We start from the raw sequence: 23,400 nt of genomic DNA on the forward strand, positions 1-23,400 counted from the left end.
TCTGTCACACCAGTTTAGGGTGCACACAGAGTTGGTGTTCTAACTGGATTTAATAAAGAATCACATGGTGACTAGGCATTAAGATTGTGGTTTCTGTCACAAGAGCTTGTGGGGATAATTGCAAGATTTCTGTATTCAGGAAAATCTCCAGTACAGTGAGTTACAGGATGAGTGAAATCTTCCCATTTTGCCATTTTATTACTATTTTGTGTTTATTCCTTTTTTGGAAAATGCTGATGTTGCAAATGGCTGGCAGATCTATCTAAGGAAATTGAACTGACTTTTAGGCTGTTCCCTTCATAATATAATCTAATTTCTCCTGCCCTCTCTTTGACTCTGGAGTCCACCTTGTGTCAGAAGCGGGAAAAACCTTATACAGACATCTGCTTCTGGTGCGAGTTATACAAGCCTGATGTACTTCCTGTGATATACCTGAGAGCCATTTATTTTCCAGACGTATAAGGACTTTTGTTACTAGCGAGGTCTCAAGACTTTGGCCTGACTTTCATAAAGCATTAATTTCTTTGCCTTGGGCACTGGAATTGCTGTGTTGGAAAGATCCTTTAAATTAACTTGTACAATTTTCTGAAGAACTTCCAGTCAGTTCATGATCCTTGAGTATATTGGTTCTCTAGCAGTTCTGTTTATATTTCTAGCTTGCTCTTAAGTTCTTACTCATTTTACTGAGAAATAAAAGAGGATGTTTCCGTCATTCCACTTTAATATTTCATACTAAAGATTATGAGCATTTATGATATATGAAATACACATATCTAAACATTAGGTTGTGATTTCATTTTATTTTCCACCAGAGTGTCTTGTTTGCGCAGTGGACATTAAGTAATTTTTCATGTTTTCCCCCAAATAGTTTGAGGATGGCATCCTGGACGCCTGCCTGTACATGATGGATAGAGCACAAATGGACCTTTCAGGAAGAGGGAATCCCATCAAAGTCAGCCGTGTTGGCTCTGCAATGGTAAGCAACAACTACAGATTATGAAAATCAAGTACACGTCATTTGCCTCAGTGTACATGCCAGTGCATTAAGAGCTGTTGAAACTGTGACTTAAACTTAGTTAACTTTTATTTAGAATAGCCTGGAATTCCTCTAACTTGTCATGTGCTACGAAACAAAATTCTTATCCAGTACTGTATGTTTCTTTGGCTTCAGGTAGATGGCATGATACTGTAGACCAGTTATTCTTAAGAATCTCTTGCCTAGGGACTGAGGAGTGGCCATGAAAATACCAGTGACTATAATCAATCAAACAAACAAGCTTCAGCAGCAAAAACAAATATGCAAGACACAGCTTTTCTCCATTTTCAAACCCACAGTAAGAGTAAAGAAATAAATGACTCTATCTAACCCTAACTTCTATTACAATAATACCTCTCCATCAGGCTTTATAGTTTATGAAATGGGTTTGATTCTTCACACTAATTGCATGAGATAAATAGGGTGGGTATTACTCATGCCATTTTACAAGTGAGGAAATGGTGTGATGACAGGTTGTAATGACGAGCAGGGGAAAGGAGGAGGAGGGACACACGCTAGAATGGGGCTAATGAATTTATTTATTTAATACCTAATCAATTTATTTAGCAATATGCAATAGCAAAAGACAAAGGCAATTAATAGAATGTGCTAATGACAGACAGTAAAGGTGGTTAAGACTAAACTGTATACATCGGATAACAATGTCATGTCAGAGGAGTACACATACATATAAGTTTAAGAGATCCCAGCATATGTTTACTATTGATCAAAAATCACTTGGCTACATACACAAATAACATCAGTAAGGAGTATCCCAAAGCAGTAGAAAGCTCTATAGGATAGTAACTATTACAGTAGATGTCACAAGCTCACCAAACTAGGGGAGAACAGCACTGGAAAAGTCATAAATCCAAACCTTGCCAGGTCTGCAGCTGAGAGAAACTCAGGCGTCTCCCACAGCGCTGCTTGCTAGTTCCCAAGAACGCTGCTGCTGCTGGCCTTGTTGTTGTTAGAAGTCAAGGCGTCTTCTGATGCTATAAGCTGCAAGCTGCACATAAGTTTTCAAGGTGTTAACAATCTGAAGAATGTTGCTGCTGTTGTCATTGTTGTTATTGTTGTTAGAAGTTAGGACGTCGTCTGATGTTGTAAGCTGCAAGCTACATATAAGTTTTCTAGATGCTAACAAGTTCTCAAGAAGGCTAACAATGGGGAACAACACTGGAGAGGCCGGGAACCAGCCAGCCCTCACCAGGTTGGTGGCTGGAAGTCAGGACATCCCCTGGTGTCGTAAGCTGCATGTTGCTGGAAGTCTTCAAAATATTATAATGATGAAAAATCACTAATGACAAACGACCAAATGACGAAATAATAATTACACTGTCAACTGAGGTCTGACTTATATATTTCCTCAGATGTACCTTAGAGCCAAGTTTCTTTGTTCCTGCCTCCCCCTCCGGGAATGGCCAGTTTCGGGAGGGTCCAGCAGTTACTGATATGAATGCTGCCCATCCGGCCAAAGGGCCAATTCATCCAGATAAGTAACAAAGCCTGGCAATGTGCCTGCCAGGTCGTCCTGATATAACTTAGCTACTTCCTCACTTCATCTGTGATATGGGTGAAACAGACAGAAAGCAACATCGTCTCGTATCTCCCCTACTCGGGAGGGTGAGACCAAAGGGGGAATTCCTCAACCCCTGATCATAGACTTTTTTAACCCTAAGCTAACTATCACCTCAAAGCACAGACAGAACAATAGCTTCATCTCACACCTCCCAAGCCCGGGAAAATGAGACCCAAAGGGGAATTTACTCAACCCCTGATCACAGCACAGAAATCACCTCACATGCAGAAACAGATAAAAGCTAATAGACAAAAGCTCACATCAACCAATCAAGGCAAATTTTCCTCAGCATCTTACACTACACAGGTTGTCAGTGACAAAGCTTCCCCTAGAACCCAGATCTGCTGACTCCAAATCTAGACATTTTCTACCTTCCATTCTGCTCTTTGTAGGAAATCTTGAAACATCTTAGAGAATACAGAGATCCTGCAATGGAATAACTTCCTGTGAGAAGGGACAGAATTCCCATGAGTGGGAAGATTAGGGGTCAGGTGTGGGAGGTTGTTAAATGTGATGCCCAGGTCCTGTGCAGTCCTGGCCTATACTGACATACACAGCACATAGATCCTGCCCTTGGTGCACACAAGCATATACAGCAGTTCATGAGCAAAATATTCCTGAAGATACGTTAAGTTAGGTACTATTTCATTCCATCAAAGACTGAGCAAAATACAAATCCTTATGTTACCTATTTCCTTAAATTTTCTTTAAAAATTCTCTCTATGGAAGAATTTTGTCTTTGAGTTTGGTTTGAACTAAATAAAAACAATGTTGTCCCATCAATCAACATTAGACTGAGAATGATATGAAATGTAATTTCTAGTTAGTTCTTCAGAAAGATTATTTTTATTTTATTAATAACTAAGCTACATGTGAATTTATGAAATAGTGGAGCTTAAAAAGAGGGGGTAAAAACTAATATGTAAAGGCAGTTTTGTTTTCTGTTGTTAATTTACATTGCATAATGAAAAAACAATGAATTCTAAAGAATTGAGGCATTTCTTTATGATAACAGTTTACAACAACATGCATTAGACGCAGTCGATCACTATTTTTTCTGTTTCACAGACAAGATTCCCCTTTTTCTTCTCCTCTGAAGTCACCATGACAGGTTTGCAGTGAGAAAGGAAATGCTAGCTAGCGGTGGTTGAGTATAAATTAATTCCTTCTTATGCATTCTAAAATGGCATGCTCATCAGCCTAAGCTTACTCACACATTGTGTGTATTTTTCCTAATCTAGAAATCATTGCCTAACACAAGCTAATGCAAGAGGGAGGTCAACATGAAGCAGCTAACCCAATACTTTCTGTAGTACATTTGGCCAAGTGGAAGCTGTTCAATCTTGAATTAAGCATATAATCCTAACGCAAATTGCCTTGAAATTTTATTAATCAAAAAAAGCCTATGAAGTTCTAATTTTGAAAATCCATAACCCAATTACAAGAATTAGAACTAGACAGAATCTATATAGGGGGTTGTTTGGTTTGGTTTGATTGCTGGAGGGGGAGCCCTTGGGTGTCAGGGGTCAGAGGCCCCACGCTGGGCTGTTTCAGGACAATATGTCTATTTTTACCACCACCATTATTTACATACACAAAATACATGTTTGATAGTTTTCAAAACCCTTTCACAACTACTATCTTCTTTAATCCTTAAAATAGCTCTGTGTATGTTTCCAGAATCTATTCAGTTATAATAATTTTAGAAACTAAAATATTGAGCTTGCAAAAATCAATAAAAAAGATGACACTTAAAAAAAATCGACTGTTTTCTGACCATTCAGGCAGTTCCGCTCCTGTTCACAAATTGCAGAAGTCTACCATGAAATTGCAGAGTGAAGTTAAGCAGAGATTGAAAGGAAAGAAAAGAAAAGAAAAAAAAAAAACTCTCAAATTCTCAATTAAAGATTTGCCTTGAAATATTAGAAGATGTATTTAGAGAGCCCAGAAAACGTTGCAAAGTTGCGAGTCTAGCCAGAACCCTGATTCCGAGGCAGATGTGCCGGTGTATGCTTTCAGGGGGCTGGCCCAGTCTACTGGAAGAACAGAAGCCATTACAGGTTGTTTGGGGAGTTCTCAAACATCTCCCCAGCCTGATCACTGAGGCAGGGAAGTCCTTTCACGGGATACGCGTACTGAAACAAATACATTGTGACACATACATTTTCTGATTTCAATTCATGCCGAGATGAAAGTGATGGGAGGTAGAAATCTCCTGGGATCAAGTGTTGGGCACCTGAGGAGGGTAGAGTGGGGACAAGAGGCAGGAACCAATTTGAAGCCCCAGAGACAAATAGGCTTCCTGTGATCATAGCGAAGTCTAGCACTGAAGGTTGGCAAGGAATTTGCAGGGAGTAGTGGGGTGCACGATACTAAATGAGCACAGAGAGTAACTCAGGTTGTGCAAACTGTCTAATGATAATAACAACAATATAAATACGGACTTAAGTGCATAATCCCCAGATAAAAATCGCCGTTGTCCAGTGTCTATGACCTTGGGTGATTTTTTATTGTGGGGCTGTCCTGTGCACAGGAAGATGTTTAGCAGCATCCCCGGCTTTCACCCAAGAGATGCTAGCAGCTTCTTCCCCCCACCAGTAGCGACAATCAAGAATGTCTTCAGTTATTACCAAATGTCCCCCGAGGATCAAAATCGCCCCCAATCAGGACCACAGCAGTAAACCCTTCTGTGGCTCAGTTTCCCTGCCTATGCACTAGGCATGATCCTCTCTTCTTGCCTGCATGAAGGATCTGTCTTCTTTCCTCATTCGAAACCTGCTGGTTTTCATTCCTTAACCGAAGAGAAAGTGGAGGCAACATCATATGGGAAGGGCCTGGCCCTTGTCAGATCAGACCTCTCGGTTCTGACTCCACCATAACTTACTATGTGACCCAGGGCAAGTCACTCAGCTTCCCCGGGCCTCACTTCATCTTCAAAATGAAATTTTGTCCCTGTACTCAAACTACATTTGTTATTCCCAGTAGCAGTAAGAATATTCTTTTATTTTTCAAAATGATGCTCTTCTTTCTTCTATTTTTCCCTTTATAAATTCAGTATCTTATTAGTTCTTATTTTACTCTGCTATTACTTCACTTTGATGTGAAAATGGAAAAAGTTTTTGACAATCTGGACAGCCTTGGGCTATTGTATTCTCCCAGCAGAACCTCTGAAAATCCTGTAATTTCATTGTCTGGGGATTGGGCCTGAGATGTTACCACCTTACGTAAGCTACCTTTTATTTAGGCTCCTGAATACTGAGTGGTACATTTTACCAAAACTACACAGAATGATGTAAGAGAGGAAATTTTTAAAAAGAGAAAATTATAAAAATGAAGAAACTTATCCAAAGTTATACTGTCTCTCCTTTAAATTACATCGCTTGATTCCTGTTTTCTTTCTACCTCATATCTGGTGTGACGTACCCACCATGACAATTGACAGGAAATGTGCCAGGAAAATTTTAGAAAGATGTTTTGTGACATCTGAAAAGTTATTTTGCTCACAGGGCATTAATAAAGCATTTCGTCGCTGGCTCTGGATAACTGCGAAGAAACTAGACATGGACTCTGAGCCTCAGTCAGACTATCAAAACAGTTGTGTGATACCATGTTGTGACAAGTACAGCATGGTCTTGGGGCAAGGGGGAGACAGTGACAATTGCCTGGCATTCCTGCTGAGTGGTTACCTGTCTATGTCTGTTTCTACCCCCATGATTGATTGAATCTGGCAGCAACTGTGGGCAGAGAAGCTCTCTAGGGAGGTGCAGTGCTGCTCAATGGCTACTGTTGTTTATTATAAGTTTATCTGCGTACTAAGCAGATGCCACTTGCTTATTCACTGTGAAACCCCTAACCTCATCTCCGTGCTGGTTTGCTCCTTTGGGTTGAGACTTTAACAATAGAAGATCTATGTTGAAATGCACAGAGAACCAGTGCATGAGATCTGGATGCCTACCCAGGGGTCTTCTAGGTGAAGAAGCAAAGGCCCTTGGAAATGATGTCACTCAAGGTCACACAGCAAACAACTATCTGAGCTGGAACTAGATATTGTCCTTACTCTCAGATCATATTACCTTAGAGGGCCATTACCAACACATTAGTATCAATAACACAATTGCTATATCAAATCAAGTAGCTGCTTCCTAGAAAAAAAGGACCAAGGGAGTGGGGTCCCGAAACAGGTGAATTTTGAAATAAAAAATACATGAAGAAAGATGTAAATCAGAGAATTGTAAATGGCCAGAGGCATTGGGCCACCTGGGTAAAGAGTTCCCAAAGAGTATTGGGTAGCAAATATTGTTTGATGGTAGTATCGGTGGGTGCGGTGGTGGTGATGATGGTAAAGGTGATGATGATAATAGTGATAATGGTGGTGGTGGTGCTGATAGTGGTACTGGTTGCTGCAATGATGCTTATGGTAGTAAAACACTCAATATTAACTCATTCATTCAACAAATATTTATTGAGAAACTACTAGTTTAGGTACTGGGGTGCAACTGAAAACAAAACATAGTTTATGCCTTCACAGAGCTTAGAATCTAATAGACAAGACAGACTGGTAAGTAGAAATTTTCAACACAATGTGGAAAATTCTCTGATGAAATAAACGCATGGGAAAGCAAATCTCTCAAGCTTTGCTCGGAGTTCTCCCAGGATTGAACACTGGCCTAGCAAGTGTTGGGATATTGTCAGAAGAATGACTGACGAGGGCCCATAGCAATAATAAACCATGCTATTATTCATGGAAACCCTTTCTCTATGGTGGAAATTATACCTAAATAGCCAGTCACGAAAAGCACTGCAAGAAAATGTACACCAGGGTAATTTGCTCCTCCGGGGACTTATTAGATTCAATTATAATAATTTTTTAAAAGATATCATTTTGGAAGGAGGGAGGGGGGAATGTCAATATGCTTATATATTTTTAAAATTCCAGTTTTTATACTGTTTCCACCTTGGACTTTCCTGCTTCCCTTGAGGTCTACACTTTTATTTTTAACCTGGTCTTTTGCTAATATCGAACCACAATGCTATCATTAATCCCCATTAATATCCTGTTCTGACTGTGCCGTTAGAGCACTAACTTAAGATTGAACTTTTCTTTAACCAATCAATGTTCAGTGTACTCTTTAATGTTATAAAAGAAAAAGTCTTGAACTCCAGCTAGTAAGTCAAACTGACCAGAAGGGGAGGTAGGTCCTGAAGTTTCCTAAGACTGAGTACAAGACGAACGAGTAGAGCCCTCTGAGATAAAATGGTCTTCCGGGCTTCTGACCCCTAAGCATATGCAATTTCATAAGTAAACTGAAAATAAAGTTCTTTCTCACTTTGTCCATCTTTTCTGCCCTTCTCATTGTCCCAGGATTTTAAAAGTTATTTTTTTCTTTCCATTCATGAGAAGACAGTAATGACATCACTTCTTTGATATTTTGCCAGGCAATTCCACAGCCGACTTACTACAAAACCATGTTTCTATTTTCCTCCAGTTATTTACTTGGGCATCGTATGGGGAACCCCCTCACATCTAGCAAACTTCACTATGCAACAAACTACTAGGACTACTTAGATTACACTTAAAAATTCACCTGGGTTAAAAATTCCACCCCCTCAGTCATTCCAAATGAACGTTAGAGTCAGAAGTAAATACACGTAGTCTCTTCTCTCATCACACGGACCAACAACAGCATAGCTCCCTGACAGGTTAACTTTTAAAAAGTAAAATAAAAATTTCAGAAGCACTATCTAGCTGCTCCCTTGGTTAATAAGCAGCTAAAATGCCCTTTCTTGGAATGAACTGTCATGGAGAAATCTGACAACCCAGCTGTTCGGAGGCCATTGTTCCCAATCGTTTCACCACTGAGAAGCTTTTCCGCATTTCCCCATATGGATCTTATTGTTGGAAAAACTGAGCCTATCAGAAAAGCATGATTGGGCAGTAATAACTTGTTTCTCCATTCTGTGTCAAAGATTTATGTAATTGCCGGTCAGAGCTTCTGTTGGTGGTGGCAGTGGTGAGCATGACTCCCAGATAATCGGTGACAGCACGCCGAATGTGACCCACTGCCACCTTTGTCAAAGTGAAGGAACAACGTCCACGTGGTGTTTTGGAAGAGTGGCGATGACTCACACACCTGCATTCCAAACTCTGCAGGGGACTAGGAGCTAGGCTTTCCAAGCTGGTGACCATGGCCAGATGTAGGCTTCAAGATGGATTTGAGTCTCCATCCAGAGTTCCTGGGTCTCCAGCCCTATCGGTTTTCTTAATTTAAATTGCTATTTTTTTTTCCTCTCCATGATTCATGCCCACAGAAAAAGCTAGAAGCCTCTGATGTTCTTTATAACCTTTCCAATGGTCACAAATCTCAATCAGTAGGGGCTGCTCATGATGGCAATTTTAGAGAATCTATTGGTTAAGATTAATGAAAAATGTTATTGTAGTCCAACAGGAAAATACTAAAATTCCAATTCTAAGATTTTTTTAAACCCTTCATGTTAGAGTTTCAAGTTATCCCGAAGCATGCAAGGCATTTCTACAGTTCAGGAAGGAGCAAGGAAAGCCAATGACACATGGGAGGTACAGAGTCAGGACAATCGCTAGTACCTTTCAAACTAAAAGTGACACCATAAAGTCACCTTACAATACAGAGTTTCATTTCTGTTTCTGAAGAATTTTAAACAATTAGCAAATATATTGGAAACCAGTGGGAAAATAGAATTTACCTAACAGATACTGTTTTCATAGCCACTTTTGAAAAATTATATCCTTTCCATAAATAATCAATGTGCAGATGGAAAGACTGAGGTAACAGGAAGTTAAGTGACTTATCCAAGCTCGCTGGTGGAACTGGAAATTGACCTCAGTTTGCCTAACCCCACTGTTCCATACGCAATGTCTTATTTCCCTAGATATATCTTCTATCCTCTCTTCACATCACATGAGGTCCCTGAACACAAACATAGTGTTGGATTCAATCCTTCTCTTTAGATGGGAAGGGAAAGGGAGGAGGGGACAGCAAACTGTTCAGACCTCATTTTTCTCTCTTATGGTAAAAGCCAGCAATGTAATAAAGTTTCTATTTGTGGGCAAACAGCTTGGTTTCTCAATTATTAAGTTTACATTTCTTATGCCTGTTCTCCCCATATTTTTGGAGAAAAACAGACATTTATTACAAGCCATCTCTCGAATGTGATAATCATAGTCAATCTAAATGTCTCCTTTCCCTGATTTGCTTCCTGGAATGAGGTTTCAATGCTGCATCTATTTTGTAATCACATAGGCTATTTCTGAAACATAGGGATACTTTTCAGCACTCCCTCAAGGCTGTCCAGTCGGGCTGCTCTGGTCTCCTGGGCAGACATCCCCAGGACAGACAGATGGAAATGCAGCAAAGCCAGCATAACCGTCTAGGGTATGCCCTCACAGCTTTATGCACTTTGCGTCCCCTTCTCACCCTCTTTCCTTCCCCTCTCTCCTCCCTTGACATCCTTCTCCTTTCCTCTTCTGAATCTGCTTTTCCCCCCTTCCCATCCATCCATTCCTTTCATTCTCATTTTTGTGAAGGCCTTACACCATGCAGCAATGGTATAGCAATGAAAAAAGCAGACAATATTTAAAAAGCTTAAAATCTCAGTATCTCTCTCTCTCTCGGTCCACCTTTGGTTATTTCTCTCTGGATTGTCAATTAGTAAAATATGTTTTGGCCAAATAAGAACCCTCAGTTACTAAGGGAGATAAGGTCAATAATCTCTAGCTGTAATGGTTTTCATGAAAAATGAATCTAATTACCCACCCCTGCCGGAACTTGTGTCAAGTATATATATACCAAAGGGCATTGGCATAACAGTAGTTATATGCTTCACAGTATAGATTAGGGTTAATTCATGTAATTTTTTTTTTAATTGAAGTAAAATTTACATTTAGGTTTATGCTTCATCTTGAGTTGTCATTCTGTGTGTTGTAGGGTAGGGGTCAAAGTTTTTTTTTCTCCAATTGAAAAAAACTGCTGGAAACTAATTTGTTGAAAAGAATGTCATTTGTTGAAAACACTGTCATGCCCCCCCGCCCCCCCTGTCCCCATTGAATTGCTCTGGTGACTTTGTTGAAAATCAAATGACTATAAAAGTGTAGATCTATTTCTGGACTCTGTTCCATTGGTCTATTTAGCTATCCTTATATACCATTCTGTCTCAATTACTAGTGTTATCATAAGTCTTCAAATCATGCAGTCCACCGACTTTGTTCTTCTTTTTCAGCATCATTTTGGTTATTCTAGATCCTTTGCATTTCTACATAAAGTTTAGAAATATCTTGTCACTTTCAACGGAGTATCTGTTGACATTCTGATTACCCATTTCTCTTGATCTAGTAAAGGAATATTAAAAGGTGGCCTACACCCTCCTTCCACTGACACCATATCAGTTCATTCAGGGGAATTATTTAGTGGCCACTCTGTGCTAGCACTGAGAATACCAAGTCAAAACAGCACGGTGCCTTCCTTCCTTTTGGGAATGTACATCTGCTAATGGGAGCAATCAATCAGCTAATAACAGAGGCAATGTAATAATGAGGAGGACAGTACTAAGCAAAGAATACTATGTGAACAAAGACATCCAAATCAAAATGATAGGTGAGTATTTCCAGAAGGAAACCATCTGAGTTTTAAAAAATCAGTAGACATGCGCCAGGTAAATAAAGAGTTTGAGTATGGAAGAGCATTCCAGAAAGACAGAATAGTATTTCCAGTAGCACCAAGATAGAAAACAGCTTTTCGTTAAACCCACAACTATGAAAAACCCAGGACATTGTAGATGGCTGTCTTTTTCTTTGGATTAAGACCCTAGCTGTCATAAGTGTTATGAAAGTCCAAAAGGAATCAAAGATGAGGATCCAGGCCATGGAGGAAATAGAATTCTTGCTACCCTAATTCTTTCTCTTGTGTGTATTTGTTGGGAGGCCTGCCTGTGAAATAACCTGTCTAGGAATACTTCATCGCCAGCTCATCTCCATTCCTATTCTCATCACATAACTTAAAAAATGTCAGAGCAGACACAAGAACAAGACCAGTGAGTTTACTTTCCCAGACCAGTGAGTTCTCAGATTTTACTTTTTGGAACTGATATTTTTCAAATAAATACCAGTCAAACCCAGATACATAAAAGAGAAAAGCAGAGTTGTCATTGAAGAAAGATGGTGCCTGAAGCCCCCACCGTTCCCACCACTCAGTCATCTCCTTCCCCACCCCCCAAAAAGGTGACTACTGAGGCTCTTTCTTTTGCAGAACTCTAGAATGTCAAGGACACAATTTGACATCCACTATATGACTTCCACCTACAATTAAGATGGACCACCACCAGATTATAGCTGGGGCCTTGTGGTTCACAAAATCTGGAAAGGGTCTGAGTCAAGGAATAATTCTTCTCCTTTAAATTTAACTCTCCACATTTGAAGCTAGTTCATGTTACCCAAAATTTATATCCAATAGTCTTCAAGAAACTATTACAGACAGGATTAGGTATAAAACTGTATTCTACGAGTTACAGAAATCCTAACCTGTATGAGAACATAACTCTTAACAATGAAATTTAACAGAATATAATAGTTTTATGACAGAGTGAAGTCATTTCATTATAGCCATATAACGTGTACACAGGATAAGAAAAATACCTTTACCTTTAAAAGGAAGCAAAAAAAAATAGCAATTGTGCAAAATGTAAAGGTTTGTGCTACAGAAAATTAGAGAATCAAGAAATGTCACATTTCTTTTTCTTTTTTACAGTATCAATATCAAGTTAAAATCTGCTCAATTCCCCATGACCAAAATTGGAGAGAAGCTCAGTTTTGGTCATGCTTTAAGGCCCTCCCTGTCCTAGGATTATACAAGAATCCAGGGCTATTCCTACCCTAAGGTGAGGTCTACTCAGCGTTACTCCAGCGCCAGGCCCTCACGTCAGAGGAGCCTCTCTGCCAGCAGGCAGCTCCATTTCAGAACCAAACATATGCCAGTCCTCCTACAGCCATCCATTTAAAGGGTCCCCGGCCCCAAAAGCACTGTATTACCTACTGCATTTCCCGCAATTCCCCATTCCCTGGTGGTCACCTCCTGAAAGCTTGGCCGCCCTATCCAGCCCTCAAAGAGCTTTGCCTCTGCGCCTACCCATAGTTGAACAAACCCAGTTAAGTCACTCCCCGTGGACCTCGAATTCAGAGAGGCAGCCCACCCTACAGTTCACAAAATAGATTTTAACTATTCTCTCCCCTGGGATAAATATTTGGGGAAATTCTAAACATTTTTAAAAGGGTAAAAAAGAAAATAATAATTATATATATTCTTACCCCAAGAATTAAACAGTTAGCATCTTAGCATATCTGCTTCCAGTTTTTTGTTTTTGTTTTTGTTTTTTAATGAAAGATCTTTTTTATTTTTTGGTTTAAAAAAAAAAAAAAAGGTAATGCTCTCCAAAAAGAATTCAAACAACCCAGAAAATATTTTAAATGAAAGTTGAAAAAATCCTTTCCTCAAAAAAAATCACCCCAATTTTCACCAAGAAATAATTATTAATATTTGATGTACATCATACCAACTAGATATATAGATATTTAAATAGATACAGTTTTAAAATCATAAATGGTATCATACTGTAGATGCTAGTTTAATTTAGAAAGTATTACACTTACTCTTTTTATAGCTTTCTTGAGATCTTGTTGACATATAATAAAATGTGCATATTTAAAGTGCACAATTTGATCATTTTGATGCACCCATAACTCCATCACCAAAATGAAAATAATGAATACATCCATCACTGCCCGGAAGTTTCCTTTGTAATTTCTCCTTTTGATGACTCCCTGCTTTGTCTACCATCCCCAGATAATCACCGCTCTGCTTTCTGTCATTACACATTGATTGAATTTTCTAGAATTTTATATAAATGGAATCATGCAGTATGTACTCTTTTTTTGTCCGATGTCTTTCATGCTTCTTTCTCGTTGGGAGATTCATCCATGTTATTGTATGTATCAGTAGTTCATACCTTTTTATTGCTGAGTCATGTTCCATTGTGTAGATGAACTACAATTTGTCTACTTACTTATTGGTGGACATTTGAGCTGTTTCGCACTTTTGCCTCTTATCAATACAGCTAAAAATATTGATCTAAAAATCTTTGTATAGAATAAGCTTTTATTTCTCTTAGATACATACCTAGGAGTGGGATGGCTGGGTCATATGATGAGTGTATGTTTAATTTTTAAGAAACTGCCAAAATGGTTGTACCATTTTACATTCCCACCAGCAGTGCGTGAGAGTCCCAGGTGTTCACATCTTCCCCAACACTTGATATGATTAGTCTTTTTAATTTTAGATTTTCTAATCTGATTAGGGTTTTAATTTGCATTTCCTTATGACTAATAACATTGAGCATCTTATGTTGTGTTTATTTGTCATCTATATATTTTCTTTGACGTAGTATCTGTTCAACTATTTTGCCCATGTTTTTAAATTTTGTTCATTTTCTTATTATTGAATTTCAATATTCTGGATATAAGCCCTTTATCACATGTGTGATTTACAAATATTTTTGCCCACTCTGAACTTATCTTTTCATTCTCTTAACAATGTCTTTCAAAGAGAAAAAGTTCTTAATTTAATGAAGGCAAACTTTTAAGTATAATCTTTATGGGTAATTCTTTTGGTAGTGTATCTAAGGAATTTTTGCCTCACCAAAGAGTACAAACATTTTTCCCTATGTTTTCTTTTAGAAGCTTTATAGTTTCAGGTTTAATATTTAGGAAAGCTATAATTCATTTTGAGAAAACTTTTATCTATGGTACAAGATATGAGTAAAAGTTCGCTTCTGCTTATGAATATCCAATTGATCCAGCACCATTTGTTGAAAAGATTATCCTTTGTCTATGGAATTGCCTTTGCAACTTTGTCAAAGATTAGTTAACTATATTTCTGGGGTCTATTTCTGTGTTCTCTATTGTGGTCCATTGGTCTGTTTGTTAGTATTTATGCCAAATAGTATCATGCTATTTAATTTAAAATATTACTCTTAATTGTACTCAAATTATATTTAAGTTTTACTTAATTTTACTAAATTTTACTTTCACAGAAGATAAAATATTGAATTACAACAGAAGAAATTATTAAAATTCAAATGTTTCTTCACTACCAGAAATATTATTTCCTAACAGATCCCTCTAAGATTATTAAAAATTCATGAAACCATTAAAAGAATAAAGTAATTATATTTTTAAATTATGTTTTAATTTTAGATGATGTCAATTAACTAAGAGAGATCAACACATTAAAACATTAGTACTTCCATTCTTTCCTCCCTAATGTCTATTTTTCTTAGGATTATTGTTGTTTTTACATTACCAAGTTTTAAAATTCATATTCATTCTCCTACTACTACAATTCTCCAACATTTTTATACTTATATGGATTTTTCTCACCACTTTTACCACAAGGTCTCTGTTCCTGGGTTCTTCATTTCATTCAGCCCTTAATTATCTTGATACCACCTTTCAAGTAGTTTGTTTGTTTTCTTGGTTTTTTAACTAAAGTTTATTGGGGTGACACTTGTTAGTAATGTAGTTTGGTTCTGATGGATACTATATACCCTGAGATCCTTCATCTTTGAAATGTGTGTGGGTTGCTTTTATACTTGCAGAATATCTTAGCTCTGCACAATATTCTTGGGTCAACCTTTCTTTCAGGACTATGTAAATATTGATCGAGTGTGTTTTGCCATTGAATGGTGCTGTGGAGAAGTCTAAAGGCAGCCAATGTCCTCACTGTTGTTAATTTGCATTTTCTGTCTGTATTATTTCTTTATCTTAACATTCAAATAGTTTGATTAATTAAAGTTCCTAGGCAATTAGCATTCTGTATCTCTTTATCCTGGAGCACAAATTGCTCTTTCTTTCTTTCTTTCTTGCTTGCTTGCTTGCTTGCTTGCTTGTTTGCTTGCTTTCTTGCTTTCTTTTTTTTAACTAAATATTTTTGGGATGACAATGGTTAGTAAAATTACATAGGTTTCAAGTGTACCATTCTGAAATATGCTAAGCAGATTGCTCTTTCAATGTATACATCCAATTTTTCTCAATTTGGTAAAATTTCCTTATATTATGTCTTGAATGTATCTTCTGCTTCATTTGTTGGGTTTTCTATTTTAAGGATACTAATTATCCTTATGTTGTATCATCCTTATCTTTCATAACTGTTAGCTTCTCTCTAAATAACTTCATCTCTTCACCAGTTTTATTGGTATATTCTTCATCTCAAGCTTTTTTCTGTCATTAATTTATTTTTAGCAGTATCTATTCTGTTTTTTACAGCTTATAATTTATTTTTAGTTCCACGATGATATGATTTGGTCCTCAATTTGTGTCTTTAAGTCTGTGATCTCCTAAGAGATTGTGAGAAAATACTTTATATTTCTTAATTTTGTTTTCTTCTATGTATTATTTTTTTAATATTCTCTCTCTCTCCCTCTCCCTCCCTCCCTGCCTTTCTCTCACCTTCTCCTTTCCTCGTTGCTTCTTTTCTTTTTATTCATACTTGCATAACTCTTCTCCAAGTGTTCTATTTGCTCTAATATAGTGTAGATAAAATCTTGACTCTTCCCAATCTAAGACTATTTTGATTTCTCCACTGAACATCAGTATATATTTCATTTTATTTACTCTTTAGTCCCCTGAGAAAGATTGGAGCAGGGAAGGGGAAATTAGCTGAAAAGATGGCAATCTCTCTTACAATACTTGGGCTCTACTCTTTCTTTTAAGATTCTATCAAATTTCTCATTCCAGAATCCATTCAACCTAGTTGGAGATATGTCTCATTCACATGGGGGACTAACTCTTAGGCTTTGTATAATTTCCCCTACTGTAGTCCCAGAGTCTTTACCTCTTTAGAGGTGTAGACCCTTTTTCACCTATTTCTCCACAACACTTGTGTCCACTATTCAGTCAGAACAAGGACAAAATCAGCCATTTTAATTCAGTTTGTTTCTTTCCAGATTTTGAAATACAAATGAGAAATCTCAGGATACTGTTGAGTTGACAGTAGGGCTTCCGAAGAACTGATGGTTAGGGTTAAGAGCTGAGCCATGGTGGCTGTCTCCTCCACTCCATAATCCTCATCTTTTTGGGGGACCATGTTTGGAAGTTTACTGAATTATGTTATGCCACTGAGGTTACTGACAGTGGTTGGGGGGGGGGTGCCTGGTTTTTCATTTTTCCAATATTGTAGCCATTATGGGAGGACCATGTAGTGCAACATTAACAATATTTAAAAACACTCCCTGTCCAAAGTCCTGGGCTTATATTGTCTCCTTGACCACCAGTGATGCAAGACTGAGACATTTCATTCTGTCACTGGTCAAGCTCTAATTTCATAATAGGGTGTTGAAACAGTCCGTTGTGGCATAAAAAAAAGGACCAGCATGCCCTTGAAGTGACCCCCAAATGTCCTGTTGTCTAGGGAGCGGGTTGTTACTTTAACCCTTTACATCTGTCTCTAAGGACTTATCTCTTTCAGTGTCTAGGCTCCCCAGAAATCAATGTTCTAATTAGAAAACAGTAGCTAATCTGGCCAAATGCTAATAAATGAGAGTTGTGATTTATCTAGCAACAGGGGAACAGCTCAGCATTAACAATTAAAAGATCTGTAGAGGAGATAGCTTTTTTTTTTTCAACTCTTCCCCTTATTTGATTGGGTTCAACCATAAGCTAGAAATAGCCCTTCTAATTAATGACTATCTGTTTGAAAATCAGTCATCAGAAACATAGTTTAGACACTTTGACCTCTGAGATTCATAGGCCCTCTTCTACTTCTCAATAATAAGGAATGGTAATGTGAGTTAAAGCTGAATCTACCTATCTACCAAGACCAAACCACATCATAGCCTACCAAGGCACTCTTCTGGCTTTGTTATAATAAATGCAGATTTTTAAATAATCAATTTAACTGCAATGAGAAGTATTGATCATGAATAGAGCCAACATGGTTGGCTCACCCCTGTTGCAACCCCATCATTTCATAGAGTTACAGGATAAAATCAAAGTTTACATAAAAGGCGTAAGTTTGCAATTATTTGAACAAGGTCCTCCAGAAATCTTCAAAGAATTACGATTTTTCTACCTTAAATTAACTGGGTGGTTACCTTCACTTTAACCTGACTGGACAGAGTAAAGGGGGAAAAATAGTTTTTCTAAATCAAATTGAATAGTGATCTTCTAGAGAACATTCCCCAGAAGGAACCTCTTTGGGAAATACCACTCGGTGCTAGAGTAAATCTCACATTTCAGTAGAAGATCTGTCATTCAGAGTAGAAGTATTTTCCTCTAATATTTTCTTTCTATTTCATCCAAAATTGCCTATTTACATGATACCCATGCAGAGTTCCTAGCAGGCTCCTGAACCTGCCATATTGTTTCATGACACCAAGCATTTATTCAAACTGTTTCCACTATGTAAATGGCCTATTCTGGCCCTCAAAACCAAGATTTCATATCATTTCCTCTAGTCAGCCCACAACCACCCCAACTACCAGCACCACCACCACCACCACCCTCAGCCTGGTAAAAGTGATTACTCCATCCTTTGGGCCCCCTCTCCACCTGTATATCTTTCTCTCTTAATACCAGTAAACTTTACTTCCACTTGATTGATTTCTTATCTATCTCTCCCCAAGGAGAAAGTCTTATTCAGTTGTACAATGCCTATATGCTAACTGCAAATACAAATGGTTATTCAACAACTACTGAGCACCTGCTCTTTGCCAACATTTGCTAGAAGTCAGAGAGGCAGATTTTCATTTCTATCTTCAATTAACTCATGACCCAGTGGGAAAGATAAACTCCTATACAGCTAGACTCAGCAAGCCTAAGAGAGGGGTCTGGGCAAGTACTGATGCTGAGCTGTTAAAGGGCAAAAGGCAGTGAGCACATAAAAACTCACTATATTTTAATATTTCGTCCATGGTTTTCATAATCCACACACACCTGCTTCAATCATATGTTTCACATTGCTTACTAATGTGTTCTCAGCATAGTCTGAACCTGTTTCTCAAACTAATGTGCACACATATTACCTGGGGATTTTGTTAAAATGCAGACTCTGATTCAGCAGATCTGGAGAGCAGGCTGAGACTCCGCATTCCCAACAAACTCCCAGGCGATGCCATTGCTGCAGGTCCACAGACCACACTTTGAGGAGCAAGGCTCTAAAAGGTTGTCATCAACGTATACACATGGTTTAAATAGCACCAGTTTGGGGGAAAACTCCCACTGCTGCCAATCTAGACATTCTTCTGACTATAATCAAACATGATGAAAGTTATACTAAGAGAGGTAAGATTCATCGGTGCTCCCCCCCAAGACAAATTGACAGGATGGGGGCCAGCCCAGTGGCTCAGGTGGTTGGAGCTCCATGATCCTAACTCCAAAGTCTGCTGGTTCGATTCCCACATGGGCCAGTGAGCTCTCAACCACAAGGTTGCCGGTTTGACTCCCGCAAGGGATGGTGGGCTATACCCCTGCAACTAGCAATGGCAACTGGACCTGGAGCTGAGCTGCGCCCTCTAAAACTAAGACTGAAAGAACAACAACTTGACTTGGGAAAAAAAAAAGTCCTGGAAGTACACACTGTTCCCCAATAAAGTGCTGTTCCCCTTCCCCAATAAAATCTTTAAAAAAAAAAAATTGACAGTAGACATCATCAAAATGGCAGCGTGAGGTGAGCCTCTGTAAAGCTCCCCTGGAATTTAAAACTAATCGAACAACAATAACTCCACAAAGGACTCCCTGCACAGCAGACAGGCAAGACAAAGAGGCCCACTACTGAATTCACTGAAAGGTGGGCGAATCGCGCAAGCGGCGGAGGAGGGAAAGGAGAACTGCAGCAGGACGCAGACCTGGCTCAGCGCTCCGAGCTCGCTGCATCCCAGAGCTACCGCAGCTATGGGAGAGGGAAGCACTCGGACTGCTAGGGCTCCGCTTATGGCCCACAGGGCTGAGGGGGCAGCATATAACACGGCTGAACCCAATGCTCACGGCAGAGACCTCGGAGCAAAGACTGAGGGAACAAGGCTGAAAACGGTGGTTTAAGCCCTCACTGCCGAGCAGAGATCGGAAGCCTTAGGCACTGAGACCGGCCGCCCCCTCCCTACCCTCCCAGAGCTTGCCCCACCCCCACCTGCCCAACTAGTTCTGGCAAAGGGGAGGGAACTGTGGAAGCAGGACCGGCTGTGGTGGTGGTCGCTGCCATTGCTCTGGGCCACCTCTCACAACTCACTCCGCCCCTGGCCCCACCTATCTGGGCAGATCCCTGCAGGAATAAACAGAACTGCTGAAACATACCTGCTCTGAATCTCGTGCAGGAAGAGCTTTGGAACTTCAAAAGCTCTCTGCACACCCACACAGACACTGCGCCCTGTGACCCAAGCGAACTATCAACAGAGGAGAAGCCCATCTCCCAGGGAATCCCCCCATTGTGTGAGAAGCTGGAATAGTGCAGAGAAAACATAGCACTACCGTGTGAGAGAAATAAAAGGCTGCAGTCGGAAAGAAAATAAGACATTCTACCAAAAGTACTGGAAAACAAAAGAAAGACCTCTCCCTATCAAACCTGTGGCAGAGGCCACTCCTGTAGATGTCTAGGAAGAGAAATAAAAAATCAGTAATTGCCATGAATAACCAAGGCAACAAGACAGCTCAGAAAGAAAGTGAAAAGTCTCCAGAAAAGGAACTTAAAGATATGGAAATATGTGACTTAAACAACAGAGAATTCAAGATTGCAGTTCTGAAAAAACTTAATGAGATGCAAGAAAACACAGAAAGGCAATTTAATGAACTCAGAAACGCAATCAAAGAACACCGTGAGCATTTTACGAAAGAGATTGAAATTTTAAAAAAGAACCAAATAGAATTTCTAGAGATTAAGAACTCAGTAGAAGAAATTAAGAATGAAATAACCAGCTTAGGTAGTAGAGTTGACCAGATGGAGGAAAGCATCTGTGACATCGAAGACAGAAACCTGGAAATTACACAGATGGAAGATGAAAGAGACTTGACACTTAAAAGAAATGAAAGAACTCTACAAGAACTTCCTGACGCCATCAGAAAGAGCAATATAAGAATAATGGGCATACCAGATGGAGAAGAAGGAGAGAAGGGAACAGAGAATATATTCAAACAAACTGTTGATGACAACTTCCCAAACTTGTGGACAGAACTGGATCCTCAAATCCAAGAAGCAAATAGAACACCTAATTACCTCAATCCCAACAGGCCTTCTCCAAGGCACATTGTATTGAAGCTGTCTAAAATCAATGACAAAGAAAGAATCCTCAAGGCAGCCAGGGAAAAGAAGATGGTAACCTACAAAGGAAAGCCCATTAGATTATCATCAGATTTTTTAGCAGAAACACTACAAGCCAGGAGGGAGTGGAACCAAATATTCAAACTATTGAAAGAGAGAAATTATGAACCAAGAATAATGTATCCAGCAAAGATATCCTTTAGATATGAAGGAGGAATAAAGACCTTTCCAGACATACAGAAACTGAGGGAATTTTCTAATACACGACCTACACTATAAGAAATACTAAAGGAGGCTATTCGACCACCATCAACAGGGACAATTTGTGACAACCAAAACATAAAACGGGGAGAGTAAAGGCCTGAACCGGAATATGGGAATGGAGAAAGTAAGCGTGCTAAAGAAAATGGAATACTCTAAATATCAAACTTTCTTTTACTTAAACTTAAGGGTAACCACTCAAGAAAAATCCAGAACTGAAATACATACTGTAATAAAAGAAGAAATAGAGTGAGAAACATTATAGAATACCACCATACAGAAATAATAGACAACAACAAAAAGGCAAAGAAACAATGGAGACACATCCTTACCAGAAAACTAAAGATAGAATGACAGGAAATCCTCACATATCAATAATCACCTTAAATGTAAATGGACTGAAGTCACCAATAAAAAGGCACAGAGTAGCAGATTGGATCAAAACACTAAACCCAACCATATGCTGTCTCCAAGAGACACATCTCAGCTACAAGGACAAGCATAGACTCAAAGTGAAAGGGTAGAAATTGACACTCCAAGCAAATGGTCCCCAGAGAAAAACAGGTGTAGCCATAATGATATCAGATGAAAGAGACTTCAGGGTGAAAAAGATAAAAAGAGACAAAGATGGACATTTCATAATGGTAAAGGGGACTATACAACAAGAAGACATAACAGTCATCAATATTTATGTCCCCAATCAGGGAGCCCCGAAATATACCAAGCAACTACTAACAGAACTAAAGGGAGAAATTGACCAAAACACAATTATACTAGGGGACCTAAATACATCACTGACAGCTATGGATAGATCTTCCAAACAGAAAATAAATAACTAAATAGCAGCCCTAAATGACACATTAGATGAAATGGACATAATTGACATATATAGAGCACTTCATCCTAAAACATCAGACTATACATTCTTTTCTAGTGTATGTGGAACATTCTCAAGGATAGACCATGTATTGGGACATAAAATCAGCCTCAGCAAATTTAAGAAGATTGAAATCATACCAAGCATAATTTCTGATCACAAGGCTTTGAAATTGGATATCAACTGCAAAAAGAAAGCAGGAAAAAACACAAATACATGGAGATTAAACAACATATTTTTAAAGAATGACTGGGTCAAAGAAGAAATTAGAGGAGAGATCAAAAGATACATAGAAACAAATGACAATGAAAATACATCCTACCAAAATTTTGGGGATGCAGCAAAAGCAGTTTTAAGAGGGAAACTTATATCATTATAGGCCTATCTCAAGAAACAGGAAAAATCCCAAATAAAAAACCTCATGTTACACCTTAAAGAACTAGAAAAAGAAGAACAAGGGAAACCCAAGGCCAGCAGAAGAAAGGAAATAACAAAAATCAGAGCAGAACTAAATGAAATAGAGAACAAAAAGACAATAGAAAAAATTAATGTGACAAAGAGCTGGTTCTTTGAAAGATTAACAAAATTGACAAACCCTTGGCTAGACTCACTAACATAAAAAGAGAGAAGACACTAATTAACAAAATCAGAAATGAAAAAGGGAAAGTTATCACGGACACCACAGAAATACAAAGGATCATCCAAGAATACCATGAAGGACTATATGTCACCAAATTCAATAACCTAGAAGAAATGGCCAAGTTCTTAGAAACATATAGCCTTCCTAGGCTGAACCATGAAGAACTGGAAAATCTAAATAGACTGAACACCAGTAATGAAATTGAATCAGTCATCCAAAACCTTCCCAAAAGCAAAAGTCCAGGACCAGATGGCTTCACTAGTGAATTCTACCAAACCTTCAAAGAGGATCTAATACCAATCCTGCTCAAACTCTTCCAAAAAATTGAAGAAGAGACAGTACTCCCCAACTCATGTTATGAGGCCAACATTACCCTGATAGCAAAACCTGGTAAGGACAACACAAAAAAAGAAAACTACAGACCAATATCTCTGATGAATACAGATGCAAAAATCCTAAACAAAATTCTAGCAAATCGAATACAACAATGCATTAAAAAGATCATTCATCACGACCAAGTGGGGTTCATCCCCGGGGCACAAGGATGGTTCAACATCCACAAATCCATCAATGTGATATATCACATAAACAAAATACAGGAAAAAATCAGATGATTATATCAATTGATGCAGAAAAAGCATTTGACAAGATACAACATCCATTTATGATTAAAAC

At 38.6% G+C, this 23,400-nt stretch overlaps 1 protein-coding gene across 3 annotated transcripts in view; it reads left to right on the plus strand.

Moving 5' to 3' along the window:
* F13A1 (coagulation factor XIII A chain) overlaps window positions 1–23,400 on the plus strand; it is a 180,259-nt gene that overhangs the window by 78,848 nt on the left and 78,011 nt on the right. For all 3 annotated transcript variants that reach the window (XM_033114690.1, XM_033114688.1, XM_033114689.1), the window contains exon 7: window positions 869–976. In XM_033114690.1, coding sequence (XP_032970581.1) covers window positions 869–976 — 108 coding nt within the window. The remainder of the gene's footprint in view (window positions 1–868; window positions 977–23,400) is intronic.

Source organism: Rhinolophus ferrumequinum, chromosome 9 (assembly GCF_004115265.2).
Source record: "Rhinolophus ferrumequinum isolate MPI-CBG mRhiFer1 chromosome 9, mRhiFer1_v1.p, whole genome shotgun sequence".
In the NCBI taxonomy this organism is placed as follows: domain Eukaryota; kingdom Metazoa; phylum Chordata; class Mammalia; order Chiroptera; family Rhinolophidae; genus Rhinolophus; species Rhinolophus ferrumequinum.